The sequence below is a fragment of the Rhinatrema bivittatum genome, chromosome 4 (assembly GCF_901001135.1).
Source record: "Rhinatrema bivittatum chromosome 4, aRhiBiv1.1, whole genome shotgun sequence".
Taxonomy (NCBI): domain Eukaryota; kingdom Metazoa; phylum Chordata; class Amphibia; order Gymnophiona; family Rhinatrematidae; genus Rhinatrema; species Rhinatrema bivittatum.
Genome location: NC_042618.1, coordinates 309,340,929 through 309,355,948, shown reverse-complemented (window position 1 = coordinate 309,355,948; position 15,020 = coordinate 309,340,929). Strand labels below are relative to the sequence as shown.

At 41.5% G+C, this 15,020-nt stretch overlaps 1 protein-coding gene across 2 annotated transcripts in view; it reads right to left on the bottom strand.

Moving 5' to 3' along the window:
- Positions 1–1,674: 1,674 nt before the first annotated feature.
- Positions 1,675–15,020, bottom strand: part of LOC115090758 (protein SCO1 homolog, mitochondrial) — a 96,735-nt gene continuing 83,389 nt past the window's right edge. For both annotated transcript variants that reach the window (XM_029600246.1, XM_029600247.1), the window contains exon 7: positions 1,675–2,689. In XM_029600246.1, the coding sequence (XP_029456106.1) occupies positions 2,567–2,689 (123 nt within the window). In that variant the 3' untranslated portion in view covers positions 1,675–2,566. The remainder of the gene's footprint in view (positions 2,690–15,020) is intronic.

The window sequence follows — 15,020 nt, the reverse complement described above, 5'->3', positions numbered from 1 at the left end:
CCAGCAGTATGAATAGTGCTTAACTGGTGCTGCATCTTCCTTCTCAGCAGCTGGAACCGGATTGGGCCAACAAGCTGCATAAGACTGCAAGGCCCCACACAGTTTCAACTGTAGAGGAAAGCCAGCAGAGGAGAAACTAGCAGCAAATATGCACTGCTGTCTAACACCCCCTTCCCCCATTGGCAGAAGACCCAACAGGCCAAGAAGGAAATGTTTTTATCATGTTCTTCTCCAGCACACCTGCACTTCAGCCATTGCACACACTCAATCTTTTCTTCTCCAAGCTGAAGAGCCCTAACCTGTCAAACTTTTCTATACAAGTAAGCCCTTCCATACCCTTTATTAATTTTGGTACCGTTCTTAATTTTTCTAGTTCTGCTATATCATTTTTTAAATGAAGCAACCAGAACTACACACCATCCTCAAGGTGTGGTTGCACCATGACTTCACAGATGAGGATTTCAATCAGTAGTGTAGCCAGAATTGATTTTTTGGGTGGGCAGAAGATTAACATGGGTGGGCTGTAGGCATGCAGGTCTGAGACCTACTAGTTGTATTCTTACTGATAACTAATGCCATATACTGCACCCTTCAATGGCTTTCTAAGTAGTTTTCAACAGCCATTATGCATCATGCATGAAACTTTAAAACATTTTGCTTCAATTATTTCAAGCACTTACTAGCATTAAAAATTCCCCCTCCCGCCCCTTTTACGAAGCCCTGGGACTTACGCGTGTCCCGGGGCTTTGTGCGCGCTGGCGGCCTATGCAAAAGAGGCACCCCGGCGTGCGAGTGCCCTGCGCGCGTAAATCCGGCAGGATTTACGCGCACAGGGCTTTTAAAATCTACCCCCTAGTTTTCTGAAACTGAAACCAAAATTTAAAAAGACAAAGCTCTCAAATGAAAGGACATAAAACTATAAATGAAAATTTATGCTATATACATCCCCTCTTGTGCATATTCATTGTGGACATCCTGAAAACCTGAATAGCTAGGTGTGTCCCCAGGCAGGGTGAGAACTCTTGTTCCAGAAAATGTGTGAGTGACAGCTGACTATAAAAAGTATTTAGAATACAATTATAGTATATTGTTTTGCACAAGCATTTCGGCTACTGTTAGCAATGGTGGTTTGGTGTCCTGTAGTAACTGATTTTACATAAATTCATAGATTTTTTAACCTGTAATTAGACTGCTGAGATTGTCGATGAGATTATTATTAAGAGGTGCTTTTTGATTCTATAATATTTACGTTGGCTGTTACCCACTTTGAACAAGGTCATTGTATAATGCAGGCTACAAGCATTTCAAATAAATAGTCCTACTTTTGGTGCCTATTCTTTAAACAATTACCAATCCATAGTAGGACATTGCCATCTATCCCATAACTTTTTAAATTTTGAGGAGTCTCTCTCATGAGGAACTTTATGAAATGTTTTCTGAAAATCAAGAGCACTATATCAACTTGCACTTTCAAAGAATTTGAATAAATTAGTAAGGCATAACTTTCCTATGCAAAATCCATGCTAGCTCTCTCTATTAAGCCATGTTTGTTTATCTATAGACCCAATACTTCTGTTCTTCCATCATTTTTCTCCGCATAATGTCAGGCTCGCTCATTGGTCATTTCCTAGGTCACCTCTGGAGACCTTTTAATAAATGGCATTACACTGGCTATCTTCCAGTTCAGAGCAGATTTTAATGATAGGTAGCAGGACAGCAAATTCATACTTGAGTTCCTATGCATGGCTGGCAAATGAATTGGGGTGGAGTGGGAACAGAAAAGTTAAGAGTACAAGATGTGGTAACCCTCCATTACTACTTAATTATGTCTAAGAAACATTCCTACATTTCCAGCAAAAATAGCAATTAGAGATAATTTTGTTTAAAGAAAATTTTAAAAAATTGATATCTTAATTTACACAACAGGATACAGTCTGCCATCCAGCAATATGAAGACAATACACGATTAAATCTTGCATATAAAATATAAAAAACAATCCCTTTTGCACGCACACATTAAATTAACCAAACAAAACATAGCTTGTCCCTTCTACCCCAACCCAATCACAAAACAGACTCAGAAGCTGTCAGCATATAATCAAATCATTTGTTAATAAAGTTTGGAATTTTCCATCCTAGATGCACTTCCTAGAAACAAGCACACTACATGTTCCTCTCCATTCCAGAGACAGGTGCATCACGTTACCCCCTTTTTATGAAAAAGATGCAGTGTGCATTCCTTCCAAGAGAAAGGTGTGCTTTGTGCCCCACTTTTTTCAGAGGAAGGCCAGCTATTGTCCCTAACTATGGATTACTGTATGCCCTTCCAGAGACCAGCACATCACACACTCCCCTCGTTCCAGAGAGATAACATGCCAGAGAGAAGGGCAGTATATCTCTTTACTACTACTACATATTTTTATAACGTTACTAGTTTTGGTTAGCTAAATATGCTGTTAGCAGATTCACTGGTGCATGCAGTACTGAAAACATCTTTTACATGGTAGACTTGTGGTTTGGGCAGAAGACTCCAGGGATAGGTGCTGGTTTGTATTTAACAGTTTGGTTAGTGTTGTCTCATATGTGCTGCTATAGAAGCACAGATTTCTGAATCCTTCTTGTTTTGTCCAAAGTAGTCCACAAACTTCCCATCTGGTCCTATCAAGTACATAATTATTGTGTGGTCCACCTGTAGAAAAAAGGAAATTACTGATGAAAGATTTACAACAGCTAGAAGCAAAATATTGTGGAGTTTGTCTTTAAAAATTCAGGCTGCTGGTACTTTGTCCTTGTTCTGAACCAGGTGCAAAATTCACATACCACCCTTTTCCCTTAGGGGGAGAAATTTTCAAACAATTCAAAACACACCCACAAAAATATTTGAAAATATTTCCTCCTCTTGTAAGTTATATAGAGGGTAAAGCAAATTTGCTCACCTGTAAACAAGGTTCTCCAGAGACAACAGCATAAATTAGACATAATAGGTGGATGACCTTATCTGATGGCACAGACACTGACCCAACTCTCAGAATTCCAAGCAGAGGCGTTCACACACACATGATCTTGAGTCCTTCAGTATCTTCCAGAGCTTAAGATTTAGCAAGATAATAGACTCTCCAAGGAGACAGTATGGCTAGTTATCCTACTTATATGGAAAACTCTGTTTAAAAAGGTAAGCAAACCTGTTTTCTCTGTCGACAAGCAGGCATGAACTAGCCATAACACCAGAGGAGTTTAAAGCTGATGACTGTATAGTGGTAGAATTACTTAAAAGACAACCTGAACCCACCAGGTAGACAGAGTTGACTACTAGGTGAACAGGCTGCATGGAACTGCTTGACCAAAGTTTTTCTCTTTAGGACATGCTGTCCAGACAGTAAAGGGATAAGAAGGTGGAAATGAACGAGCAAGTAGCAGCTTTGCAAATATCTTCAACAGAAGTGGCCCTGAGATGAGCCACTGAAGTCATCATGGCCGTTACTTGATAAGCAAAAGTCTGTATCTAATCTGTAAACCAGCCAGTACATAACTGTGCTATACAATACCATAGCCAATTGGTCAGAGTTTGGCAATTGCCCTGCCTAACCTATTGGGATAAAAGGATATGAACAGTTGAGAAGTCTGACAGCAAGGCTGAGTCTTCCTTAGGTAATATGCCAAGGCTCTCTTACAGTTCAGAAGTGAAAAAGGCCATTCTGTCTTGTGTGCATGTGGTCTTGGAAAGCATGTAGGTAGCCAACAATGAATGTGAAACCCAGATATCACTTTCAAAAGGAACTTGGAGTGAGCTCATAGAACACTTATGAAACAAATGAAGGTATGGGAATACAAAAGCAGAGCTTGTAGCTCACTTACTCTGTACCAAAATAATGCCATGAGAAAACACTTTTAAAGTAAGAAACTTCAAATCCACAGTCTCAAGAGGTTCAAAAGTAAGTTTCATGGAGTTCAGCTAGGACTACACGGAGGTCCCATGACACTGGACATTCACTGACTAGAGGTTTGGAAGGCTACAGCCTTTTCATGAACTACGATAGAAGGGTGGAAAGAGATTGGAGCCCCATCCCCTTTGGAGATATGCCACAATGGCACCGAGATGAACTTTGACTGAAGAGAAGCTAAGGCCTGAAGATGAGCATCCAGCTAGCTGGCTTTACACCAAGTCAAGAACGTCTTCCATTTGAAACCATAGGATCTTCTGGATGAAGGCTTCCTGGCAGAAATATTCTCCTCTACCTCTCTGGTCAGAAGTAAGAAGCAAACTACTTGTGCATTCAACATCTACTTAGTTAGCGCTAGTAATGGCAGGTTTAGATGGCAAAGCCTGCATGCCCTCCTGTTTGATGAAAGTGAAATGGTCACAATGGAACCAGAGACTAAACTGAAAGATGAGATACAGATATTACACATACCATCGCCAGGCTGGTGCATTAAGAATTATCCTCATCCTGAAGAGCTTTCTGGATAGTCCTAGCAATCAAAGGAATCTGTGAAGGAGGCTACAAGTAGTGTACTTGGATTTTCAGAAGGTGTCTGTTAAAGTCCCTCATGAGAGGCTTCTAAGAAAACTAAAAAGTCATGGGATAGGAGGCGATGTCCTTTCGTGGATTACAAACAGGTTAAAAGACAGGAAACAGAGAACAGGATTTAATGGTCAATTTTCTCAGTGGAAAAGGGTAAACAGTAGAGTGCCTCAGGGATCTATACTTGGACCGGTGCTTTTCAATATATTTATAAATGATCTGGAAAGGAATACAACGAGTGAGGTCATCAAATTTGCAGATAATACAAAATTATTCATAGTAGTTAAATCACAAGTGGATTGTGATACATTGCATGAGAACCTTGTGAGACTGGAAGATTGGGCATCCAAATGGCAGATGAAATTTAATGTGGACAAGTGCAAGATGTTGCATATAGGGGAAAATAACCCTTGCTGTAGTTACACAATGTTAGGTTCCATATTAGGAGCTACCACCCAGGAAAAAAATCTAGGCATCATAGTGGATAATACTTTGAAATAGTCGGCTCAGTTTGCTACAGCTGTCAAAAAAGCAAACAGAATGTTAGGAATTATTAGGAATAGAATGGTTAACAAAACAGAAAATGTTATAATGCCTATGTATCGCTCCATGGTGAGACCACATCTTGAAAACTGTATGTAATTCTGGTGCCACATCTTTAAAAAGATATAGTTGCGATGGAGAAGGATGACCAAAATGATAAAGGGAATGTAACAGCTCCCCTATGAGGAAAGGCTGAAGAGGTTAGGGTTGTTCAGCTTGGAGAAGAGACTGCTGGGGGGGATATGATAAAGTTCTTTAAAATCATGAGAGGTCTTGAACGAGTAGATGTGAATCAGTTATTTACACTTTTGGATAATAGAAGGACTAGGGGGCCCTCCATGAAGTTAGCAAGTAGTACATTTAAGACTAATAGAAGAAATTCTTTTTCACTCCACGCAAAATTAGGCTCTGGAATTTGTTGCCAGAGGATGTGGTTAGTGCAGTTAGTGTAGCTGGGTTTAAAAAAGGTTTGGATAAGTTCTTGGAGGAGAATTCCATTAACTGCTATTAATCAAGTTGATTTAGGGAATGGCCTCTGCTATTGCTGGCATCAGTAGCATGGGATCTTCTTAGTGTTTGGGTACTTGCCAGGCCTAGTTTGACCTCTGTTGGAAACAGAATGCTGGGCTTGATGGACCCTTGGTCTGACCCAGCACGGCAATTTATTATGTTCTTATGGACTATTCCAGTCTAGCACAAAAGCGTCAGAAGCTGATTTATAGCTGCTTGGATGCATGTACTAGAACTTCAACTTTCTATAAGACAAACAAGTTGATCACCGGTATTACCTATCAACTGACAACTCATTTGCGATAACGATCCAAGGAGCATGCATGCAATTGTAATATTCTGCTGCGATGATCTGCCAACATATTCTGGATTCCCATATGGTAGATTTCTTAGAGATGGGCATTTTGATGACCAGATACAGAGGGCTTTCTGTTAAAAGGCATAAAAGCCCATATATCCTTGATTGCTTCTATAGAACATGGGCAATTGGTTGTCCATCTGGATTGAGATTCTCTTTCCTGAAACAATGTGAAAAAAAAAGCCTTAGAACATAGGGGATGGCTTGCAGTTACAGGTAGTTGATTTGCAGATGTATCTCCACTGGGGAACCACAACCCTTGGGTTATTACCACATAAGCATGTGCTCCCCAACCCTTAGTGGAGGCACTAATAGACAGTGTCACTTAAGAACATGCCATACTGGGTCAGACCAAGGGTCCATCAAGCCCATCATCCTGTTTCCAACAGTGGCCAATCCAGGCCATAAGAACCTGGCAAGTACCCAAAAAATAAGTCTATTCCATGTTACTGTTGCTAGTAATAGTAACAGCTATTCTCTAAGTGAACTTAATAGCAGGTAATGGACTTCTCCTCCAAGAACTCATCCATTCCTTTTTTAAACACAACTACACTAACTGTACTAACCACATTCTCTGGCAACAAATTCCAGAGTTTAATTGTGCGTGGAGTGAAAAAGAACTTTCTCTGATTAGTTTTAAATGTGCCACATGCTAACTTCATGGAGTGCCCCCTAGTCTTATTATCTGAAAGAGTAAATAACCGATTTACATCTACCTGTTCTAGACCTCTCATGATTTTAAACACCTCTATCATATCCCCCCTCAGCCGTCTCTTCTCCAAGCTGAAAAGCCCTAACCTCTTTAGTTTTTCCTCATAGGGAGCTGTTCCATTCCCCTTATTTTAGTCGCCCTTCTCTGTACCTTCTCCATCGCAATTATATCTTTTTTGAGATGCGGCGACCAGAATTGTACACAGTATTCAAGGTGCGGTCTCACCATGGAGCGATACAGAGGCATTATGACATTTTCTGTTTTATTCACCATTCCCTTTCTAATAATTCCCAACATTGTTTGCTTTTTTGACTGCCGCAGCACACTGAACTGACGATTTCATTGTGTTATCCACTATGACACCTAGATCTCTTTCTTGGATGGTAGCACCTAATATTTTGTAACTATAGCAAGGGTTATTTTTTCCCTATATGCATCACCTTGCACTTATCCACATTAAAATTTCATCTGCCATTTGGATGCCCAATTTTCTAGTCTCACAAGGTCTTCCTGCAATTTATCACAATCTGCTTGTGATTTAACTACTCTGAACAATTTTGTATCATCTGCAAAATTTGGTACCCTCACTCGTCGTATTTCTTTCCAGATCATTTAAAAATATATTGAAAAGCACAGGTCCCAGTACAGATCCCTGAGGCACTCCACTGCCCACTCCCTTCCACTGAGAAAATTGTCCATTTAATCCTACTCTCTGTTTCCTGTCTTTTAGCCCGTTTGTAATCCATGAAAGGACATTGCCACCTATCCCATGACTTTTTACTTTTCCTAGAAGCCTTTCATGAGGAACTTTGTCAAACTCTACAGTCTAAATTCAGTTAATCAGCCAGAGTGACTCACTACTCTCTTGATTAACAAATGTTGGTACCTAATCAAACCAAATCACACTACCTTAACACCTTTCCAAGGGTGAGTAACTGAACTTTTCAACCTTTTTACTTAGGTATACACTGCTCATAGCTTATTTCTAGCTTCTGGCTACTTTTTTTTGTTGTTTTTTGTTTTAATATACAAATACTAACTTCTGCTTACTAGCTGCCTTACTGACTATTTAAAAATACAGTCTAACTTCTGTTTTTTTGCTGCCTGATTATTAAAAGCACAAACACACTAAATAATATTCTCAAATAGTTAATTTTGCCCCAATACTTTTAAAAAAGAAAATGTCCCAAGCAAAAACTTACTGATTCCTTTCAGCCACCAGCAAGTTGATCCTCTCCTCTCAGTGCTCCCACTGTGGGATACATTGGAACACATAGCAAGACCCAACCTTTAAAATTTCCAGATTCATCCACCACTGATGGAATGCTTTCATCCCGGAGGTCACAGAGATTTTGGGATAACTGATCCCACTGCTGTCCCTGAATTTACAGATGAGGCAGAGAAGCCATATGCACCACAGCAGCCATGTGTTTGAGGAAGATCATGAGCGACTTTATCAATATTCGGTCCTCTGAAAGGAAAGCCTTACAAGGTCCATCAGCAATGTGGCTCTTTCGATAAGGAGAAACGTTTTCTGAAGAGAGTCTATACAAGCTCCTACAAACTAAATTCTGACACAGAACTAGATTTGACTTATTTATTTATTTATTATTTTTGTTATACCGAGTTTCATGATAGGCATCACATCAACCCGGTTTACAAATAACAATGTGTGTAAAGTATAGCGTAACGTAATAAATATTTCCAATACAACTGTGAACTTTAAATACAGAGAATCAGAATACAGAGACTTAACAGAATCAGAATACAGAATTTAAATACAGAGAATCAGAATACAGAGACTTAACAAAATTAACAGGAAACCCTGGGACTGGAGCAGTCATATGGTCCTCGAGTAATTCCAGAACTCCTGATGGAGATGGACCTGTAACCAACCATTCACACAAACTCCCTGTTGACAAAGCTTGCCATCAGTACCATAAACTGCCAAAAGACAGTAAAGGGAGCATTTTGTATTGGTAGTGTGCATCTTTAACCACAAACTTCAAGAACTTCCAATGGGCAGGGTAATATGAGAATGAATACATAAGCGTCCTTCAGATACAGGGCACACATCCAATCCATGGTTGAATGAAAGGAAGGAGTTCATCTTGATCCTCTTCTACACAATCTATTCAGTCTCCACAAATCCAATATAGGTCTCAATCCCCCTGACTTCTTTGGGGTGAGAAAGGTTAGGAAATACCAGGAATAGAATCCCTGGCTATACTCTTGAGAAGGGACAGGTTCAACCACTATCTACTGAAAGAATGTTTCTACCGCCAGCTGTAGTTGGAGTCAGAAGGTCAGAGCTGAAGACAAATATATTGGATTAAAGGAGGATGAGGGAAGCATAAGCAGTAATCATATGCCACACAGCCATTCCAGGAAGAAGGCTAGCATGGCAGCAGGTCTCAAAGTTGTCAAAACCTGGTCCGAGGCTTAGGCTGCATCTGCTGCTGAGCCTTTAGCCAACACCTATTCCTCAATTGACTGAGTGGGCGGCTGCTGTGCTTGGTGTTGCTGAAAAAGAGTGAAAAAAGACATCTTTGGTAGACTGGATACTTGGGAGGAAAAATCCTAATGTCGGGCAGAAGCTGGCTGGTCCCCCACCATGGCTGATGATAGCAAGGAAGATGAATCGATGCTTCTTAAATAAGAGCTATCACTACTTGATCTTGCAACTATGCAAGCCTTCAGGCTCCTATGGAAGTGGCTGGGTCCTGGCTGTGGTATCAAAAGCTTCATAAATTGAATAAGGTGCTTCTCACATTCCGCCATATCTTCCACTATTCAATGGAAGTCTGTTTGCTCAAAGTCTGCTGATTCTGTCAAAGGCTTTAGCTTTTGCAAGTATTCTTGCAAAGATTGCATCATGTATAGAAGGTAAGTCAATCTGGGAACAGCATGGATGCACTGAAGGCGCCCCCCCCCCCAAAAAAAAAAAGCATCAACACTTCTAGATCCTTTTCAAGATGTGCACTGGAGTGATCATGTGTGTGATTACCACATTTCAATGAATACACTACCACAGAATGATGTGGTAGCTGGACTACCCTAAACTCTAGAGACATGAACTCTGTACTAGTCCCAACTTCTGGGCTACCAGAAGGCTCGTCAGAATCTGCCACTTCCTTACCTGCAGGTCCTTGAGGAGTTTGTGAACCTGGATAGCTGTGATGTCTGCTGGAGTTTGAAGAAGCTAGCAGGCATATGTTCTTGGGTCTTTGGACAGTGTCTGTCAGTTTATCCAAAAACCTGGGAGTAGCATAGCTCCTCCAGAGGAAAAGCATGATGGAGACAAGTCCAGCAGGTCTAAAGGAATGACTGGGGAATCTTCCTTCTCCTCCAACCATGGGAGGAACATTGAGCCAAGACCCTGCCAATGATGAGATCTCTGCTGGTCAGAGGGAAACAGCCAATAGGAATTCAGAATGATCTGATCACACTTCTCCTTCTAGTTTCCCAGAGGAAGAAAATCCACTACCTCATAGTAAGAACTTACTCTCAATGGTGGAAGCTCTTCAGGAGAGGTATGCATCTGTGTAGAACTTTGCGCAGCCCCACTATTTATTTATGACTTTTTATATACCGAAGATCATGTACTGGTACATATCGCTTCGGTTTACATATAACCAGAATTACCATAAATATGGTGTACATAGAACAATAATCACTAATCAGAGAACAAAAAATTGAACACAAGCATAGAACAATGATTAATTATGATAATAAATATAGTATATAGAACAATAGTCAATAATCAGAGATCAATAGACATTGAAAACAAAGCAAAGAACAATGAGTAATTATAATAATAAATATGCTAGATAGAAAACAGTAGAAAAACTGAACGGAAGAAGGAAACAGGTTAAACTGGTTGGACTGGTTCTCCTAAACACTGGTTAAGTGTGGGCCTTTAAGGTTGGCATGGGGTTTTACGTGAAGGCTTCCGTAAAGAGCCAGGTTTTCAATTTTTTCTTGAAAGTCCGCAGGCATGGTTCTAGGCGGAGGTCTGATGGTAGATTGTTCCAGTGTGTGGGACCGGCTATGGAGAAGGCACGTTTCTTCATTGAAGATTTGGCTGGGGGTACGTAGAGGGTGCCTAGATGTATTTGTCTGATGGGTCTAGACGCTGTATGGACTTGGAGAGGGCGGTTTAATTCGAGTGATGTTTGTGAGTGGATGGATTTGTGTATAATAGTTAGCACTATGTAAAGGATTCTGAACTTAATGGGGAGCCAGTGTAGGCTCTTTAGTATAGGGGTGATGTGCTCACATCTGCTGGTGTTGGTCAGAATCCTAGCTGCGGAGTTTTGAATCATTTGTAGTGGTTTTGTAGTGACTGCTGGAAGGCCGATTAGGATGGAATTGCAATAGTCTATTTTCGAAAATAGGATAGCTTGGAGAACCATACGGAAGTCCTGTAGATGGAGGAGAGGTTTCAGGTTTCTTAGTAAATGTAGTTTGTGGAAACATTCTTTAGTTGTGTTAGTGACAAATTTTTTTAAATTCAGTCGGTTATCAATTGGTTACTCCTAGATCTCTTACATATGTGGTCGAGAGCGTTTGAATTGATGAGGAGTTTTCATCCTGTGTGATGAGTAGCAGTTCAGTTTTTGCGGTGTTGAGCATCAAATTGAGGCTGGTGAGGAGTGTGTTGATTGATTGTAGACAGGTGTTCCAGAAGTTGAGTGTTTTGGCTATTGAATCTGATACTGGTATCAGGATCTGGACATCGTCGGCGTAGATAAAATGCGTCACTTTTAGGTTTGTGAGGAGTCGACAGAGAGGTAGGAGGTAGATGTTAAATAGAGTAGGGGATAAAGAGGATCCTTGAGGGACCCCAAGAGTGGCTTTGACCGGTTGCGATTCTTTGTTATTTATTCTAACCTTGAACTTTCTGTTGTCGAGGAATGATTTGAACCAGTCCAGAGCTGTTCCTGTTATACCGATGTCTGCTAGACGGTTGATAAGAATGGAGTGCTTCACCGTGTCGAAGGCCGCTGATAAATCAAGTAGAGCCAGCAGGTATGAGGTCTTTTTGTCGAGGCCTGAGTAGATTTTGTCTGTCAGAGAAATGATAAGGGATTCTGTATTGAGGGATTTATGGAAACCAAATTGTGCTGGAGCTAGAATTTTATTTTCCTCTAGGTATTCTGAGAGTTGACTGTTTACTACTTTCTCCATAAGTTTGGCTATAAATGGCAAATTAGCAATCAGGCGAAAATTTGATGGGTCAGATGGGTTCAGATTGGGTTTTTTAAGGAGAGGCTTGAGTGTGGATAGTTTCAGTGTGTCCAGTACGGTTCCTTGAGTTAGCGAACAGTTGATAATCTTCGCTAGGGGCTTGGAGATAATTTCTGGAATGGAGAGCAATAGTTTCGATGGAATGTGGTCAATAGGATGAGTGGAGGGTTTCATCTTTTTGAGCATGGATTCAATTTCCAGGGAGGTAGTAGGTTCGAAGGAAATTAGTTGTGTTTTCTGGTCTATGCTGGGGGTGCAGTGAGATGGTGAACCAGTATTTGAGGATGTCAACGGGGCTATAAGTTTGAGGATTTTGTTTTCAAAGAAAATTGCTAGTTCTGTGCACTTTGTGTGTGCTTGTTCATCTGGGATGACTTGAGCGTTAGGTTTGGTGAGTTCTGTGACGTAGGAGAACAAAGCTTTGGCGTCGAAGAAGAAGTTGTGAATTTTACTGGCATAATAGTCTCTTTTTGTATGGAGGATATTATTTCTGTAAGTGTGCATGAGGGTTTTGTACTCAGTTTGATTATCAGTGGTGGGTCTCTTTCTCCATACGTGTTCTTTGCGTCTTAGTTCTAGTTTGATTTTTTTCAGTTCCTGTGTGAACCAGGGTTTTCTGTTCAAGGTGTGAGGGTCTAGCTCTTTTGTTTGTAAAGGGCAGATTTTTTCCGCTACCTTATTTGTGATGTTGTGCCAGGAGGCGATGGCTGAGTCTGCGTCTGAGAAGTCCAGGTTGGCAATTTCAGTTGAGAGTTGGGCTCTAAGGTCCTCTAAGGTGCAGGATTTTCTGTAGTGGATCGTGGTTTTGGAGAGGGTGGGAGCTGGGTTTTCCTTGATAGCAAGATCGGTGATGATCATCCGGTGGTCTGACCAGGGAATATGAACGCTGTGGGGTGATGAGGGGAGGGTGAGACCTGAATTTATGAAGACGAGGTCTAATGTATGACCAGCCATGTGCGGGGGGCTGTTAACGATTTGAATGAATCCCATAGCCTTTAGGGATGAAAGCAATGCCTCGCAGTTCGGGGAGTGTGGGATTACAGATCACTCATAAATAACATCGTAAAGGACGGATTCTTCAAATTACAAGTCCTAAAAAGACTGAGACCTCTCCTACATTTTAAAGACTTCCGATTAGTTCTACAAGCAATCATTCTCACGAAAATAGACTACTGCAACTCACTTCTACTGGGTCTACCTGCAAACGCCATAAAACCGCTACAGATGCTGCAAAACGCTGCAGCGAGGATCTTAACCAAGTCCAACAAAAGAGACCACATCTCACCCATCTTAAAAAGCCTACACTGGCTTCCCGTCAAATTCAGAATACTTTTCAAAGTGCTCTCAGTAACCCACAAGGCACTACACAACCTGGCACCACTCGAGCTCAAATTCCCTCTCCAACTCCATACCTCTACCAGACCAGTGAGACAAGCCTACAAAAACAACCTTCAAATCCCACCGATGAAGTCAGCATTAAGCAAAAGAGCTTTCTCCACAGCAGGTCCTAAAATCTGGAACACTCTCCCGTCAGATCTCAGATCAGTGCAATGCTCCACTACATTTAAAAAACGACTCAAGACTTGGTTATTCAACCAAGCTTTCCCTTAACATCAACTTGCGGAATATCCCTGCCAATGATCCCCTCCGTGGGAACACGCTAGAGAACTATATAGACCTTCTCTAGAAATCACATATTCTTTGGCAGTCTAATTATCTAACAACATTATAATACCACCTGTTTAGCTAGACTACATTAGGCACCGTACCTTTTAATTATGTTATTAACCCCATATATCTTAACCCAAGTTAATTCGACCTGTTCATTGTAAGACATTTACTTGTCATTGTTATTGTTGAGAATGTAAACCGAATTGATCAATAATTCTGTTATTGGAAAGTCGGTATAGAAAAATGCTAAATAAATAAATAAATAAATATCATCGATGTGGAAGTTGAAGTCTCCCATTATGACTGCTGGAATGCCCGCTTTGATGTATTTTGCAATAAACTCTACCAATGGAGAAGGGTCTGATTCTAGCAGACCGGGTGGGGCGTAGAGTAAGCAGATCTGGAGCTGTTTAGAATTAAACAGAGCACATTCGAGTTTGGAGTTGAGTTTAGTTCCTTGTAGTGTTAATCTTAGCTCTTTTTTTGCTGCTAGGATCAATCCGCCTCCCCTCTTTTTCAGTCTAGGAATTGAGAATACGTCATATAGGTGCGTGGGTAATTGGTTAATTAGTGTGATGTCTGTGGGTTTCAGCCAGGTCTCTGTAATGCCACAGATATCTGGTTGTGAGTCAAGAAGATAGTCGTTTATGAGATGAGTTTTTTTTGTGATTGACTGGGCATTAAAGAGCGATAATGAGAAGATAGAGAGCCCCAGGAATTGAGTTAGGGGGGAGGTCATGATGGGGATCAAACGATTGTGCTGGAGGGTGGTGGGATGGTTGGAACTTTTCCTTTGTGAGTAGAGGTTTTTTATAGTGGGGATAGGGAAGGAGAGCATAATTAAAGGCGGTTGACACCAGAGCTTGAGCGTTATGTAGGGAAACAGCACGTTCTTGGTGAAGTGCTTGGTGGTTGCACTGAGTGGTGCACGAGTTTCCTGCTCATCTGGCGTGGTCCTGTGTTGCACAGTGCCGGAGCAGTCTCTGAATTTACAGGGCAGCAGATAGCATCGTTCCTGGCTGCGGGAGGGCCCGCTGATGAAGTGTCGCGGGGGGCTAGGCGCCGGGAGATGGTAGGTGGAAGCGGGACAAGTCGGTTGTGGCGGCGTAAGACAGTAGATGTAGTCCTGCTGCTTGCTGGGGAGTATAAGGTCTGGTCCAGTTGAGTGAAGAGAGTTTGTGGATGAATATAGCTGGCGGATGATTGATAGATCTTTGAGATGTCTGAGAGTTGAGTGAAAGGTTAGTGATTGTTGTGGTTTGAGCGCTAGGTAATGTTGGAAACTTCTTCTGTGCGATGTAGGATAGTTACTGTTCCTGTGTCCTGGGGTGCTCCAAGGGGCGCGCTAAGGGGCAGGCCCCTTAGGTTGCACTCCTTCGGGCGCGCGACGCCGCTGGGCGTCTCTAAAATTTAAAGGGCTTCTCCTCTTGCCCCGATTGGCTAGCGTCTCTTT